The sequence below is a fragment of the Abramis brama genome, assembly GCF_963993115.1.
Source record: "Abramis brama genome assembly, contig: SCAFFOLD_123, whole genome shotgun sequence".
Taxonomy (NCBI): Eukaryota; Metazoa; Chordata; class Actinopteri; order Cypriniformes; family Leuciscidae; genus Abramis; species Abramis brama.
In genome coordinates this window covers 50,001-52,000 of record NW_028156073.1, presented here as the reverse complement: position 1 = coordinate 52,000, position 2,000 = coordinate 50,001, and the positions used below count along the sequence as shown (strand labels likewise).

Genomic DNA, 2,000 nt, shown 5'->3' with positions numbered 1-2,000 from the left:
TGTGCGAGAGGGTCCACATCACTTGAATCCTTCCACTTACATCTGAACAGGTTCATTCCAGGTCAGTAGGAATCATTTTTTATTCATCAGCAAGATGAGTACATATTTGGAGTTAAACATTTTATTATTAGTAGTAGTAGTAGTAGCAGTAGTATTGTTATTGTTATCATTATAATTATTGTTATTATCCTGGGAACACTGACACAGTTAATGTCTGTCAATGAACCAAATACAACAAGTTAACCTAACAATATTGCTCATATTTGTACTGTCTTAAGGAACCAGTGCCAACAGCCTGAATTTCCAGCTGTACCTCCTGGAAGGCCTTAACAGATGGAATCAGGACCGTGAAGCTGCATCCCTGGCAGTCAAGCCTCCATCACTGCTCAGCTACTCAGGCGACCTTGTTCAATGTGTTAACAACTACAGTGTCAAGGTGCTTGGAAGGAAACTTGTCCCCTCTTTTCAGCCACCTGCGGTTTACACTGGTTAGTTTAAGCTTTCCATCATGAGGCTATTTTCTATAAAATAGAATTACCTTTTTATGAATTTTATGAAAAGTAAATTTTCCTTCTTGTCTGTCCCAGGGGAGCTAATAGGTATAGATTACCTATACCGCCAGACAGGGAGGGCCTTGCAGGATGTCCAACCTGACTCAGAGGAGACTGAGCAGATGCTGGAAGATGTAGGCACAGAGGAAGAGTTGGAAGATGAGGGCTTTGAAGATGCTGGTTTGGACCCAACCGTTGGGCTACTGGACCCATCCTCTGGTCCATCACCTGCCACCACCAGCTCAGCCGTCATTCCAACTCCCACCTCTCTCCAGGCTACTTCTGGACCTGCTGGACCTTCAGGGCCTGCATCTGTTGCACTTGAGCAACGACTGGTAATTATGCGTGTCACATTTTGTTTTTATCATACCGTGTACTGATAATTTAGACTTTTATTGTATTGTGATATTTATTATTATTGATGTGTAATAATAATAATAATAATAATAATCATTATTGTATAATAATAATTAGAAAATGTATTTGTATATCACTTTTACAAAACATTTTCAAATCACAAAAAAATACACAATGCAATCATGAAATAGACAGAGATGTAAGACAATGAATAGAAATCTGAAGAATACATAAATGAATAAAAGCATAATGCTCTAATTAAAATCCATTTTATAATAATGTGTTTTTAAAAGAGTATTACATTTTGCAGATTGTGAATGCTTGTACCGGCTCTGCTGCTGCTAGTCCCTCCTCTTCACTGCCATCACCCATCACCCCTGCAGCCCCACAACAACTGGCAAGTGTTTTGAGACATGTATCAGTGGCGTTATTGTCTTGCTTGTAATTGTATTATTTTGATACTTATTTGATTATTATTATTTATTTTTATTATTACATTTAACAGGTTTCAAATGAGGATACCACTGCACCCTTTGGCCCAACAGCTGTCCCCACCAGCCTAGCCTCTGCTCCTCCGTACTTTCCCATCGTCCCAGCCTCTCTTCCCACTACTACAACTACAAGTCCCTCTGGGACACCTGCCATGACTCCAGCAGCACCACAGCAAGAGCTGGTAGGTCTTTTGTGACATGTAAAAAGTGTGTAAGATGTGTTATTTTTCTGCCTGTGATGTTGTTATTTTATTTGTATATATTCATATATTTACCAGGCTGTTGATGAGCGCAGTATCCCAGGGATGGACAGAGTGGACAGCCTGGCAGAGTACTTGGTGGGACTGAGGAATGAAATTGGACAAACACTTAACTCCCAGCAGGCCAGTACCATCATAGCTCTGTGGCAGAACCTTCTACCATATGACCAGCAGCGTGTGACGTACTCTGCACGCTACCAGCCGCGCCTGGCAACCGGACGCTTCAGGTGCTCTAAAAAGAAACCTGAATTTACGCCAGGTGTGGAGAGCATGACACGTTGCGTCCTAGGATCGACAGGTTCCCCTGCCCAGTGGCCAGACTGTTGTCGTCTGGTAGAGTG

The 2,000-nt window shown here is 41.9% G+C and overlaps 1 protein-coding gene across 1 annotated transcript in view; it reads left to right on the top strand.

Moving 5' to 3' along the window:
• The first annotated feature begins 6 nt into the window (after nucleotides 1–6).
• Nucleotides 7–2,000, top strand: part of LOC311077072 (uncharacterized protein) — a 3,150-nt gene continuing 1,156 nt past the window's right edge. The window contains exons 1-6 of the mRNA XM_084138878.1: nucleotides 7–61; nucleotides 279–488; nucleotides 588–886; nucleotides 1,219–1,305; nucleotides 1,414–1,581; nucleotides 1,678–2,000. The exon at nucleotides 1,678–2,000 is cut by the window's right edge and continues 1,156 nt beyond it. Of these exons, the coding sequence (XP_083995004.1) occupies nucleotides 674–886; nucleotides 1,219–1,305; nucleotides 1,414–1,581; nucleotides 1,678–2,000 (791 nt within the window). The 5' untranslated portion in view covers nucleotides 7–61; nucleotides 279–488; nucleotides 588–673. The remainder of the gene's footprint in view (nucleotides 62–278; nucleotides 489–587; nucleotides 887–1,218; nucleotides 1,306–1,413; nucleotides 1,582–1,677) is intronic.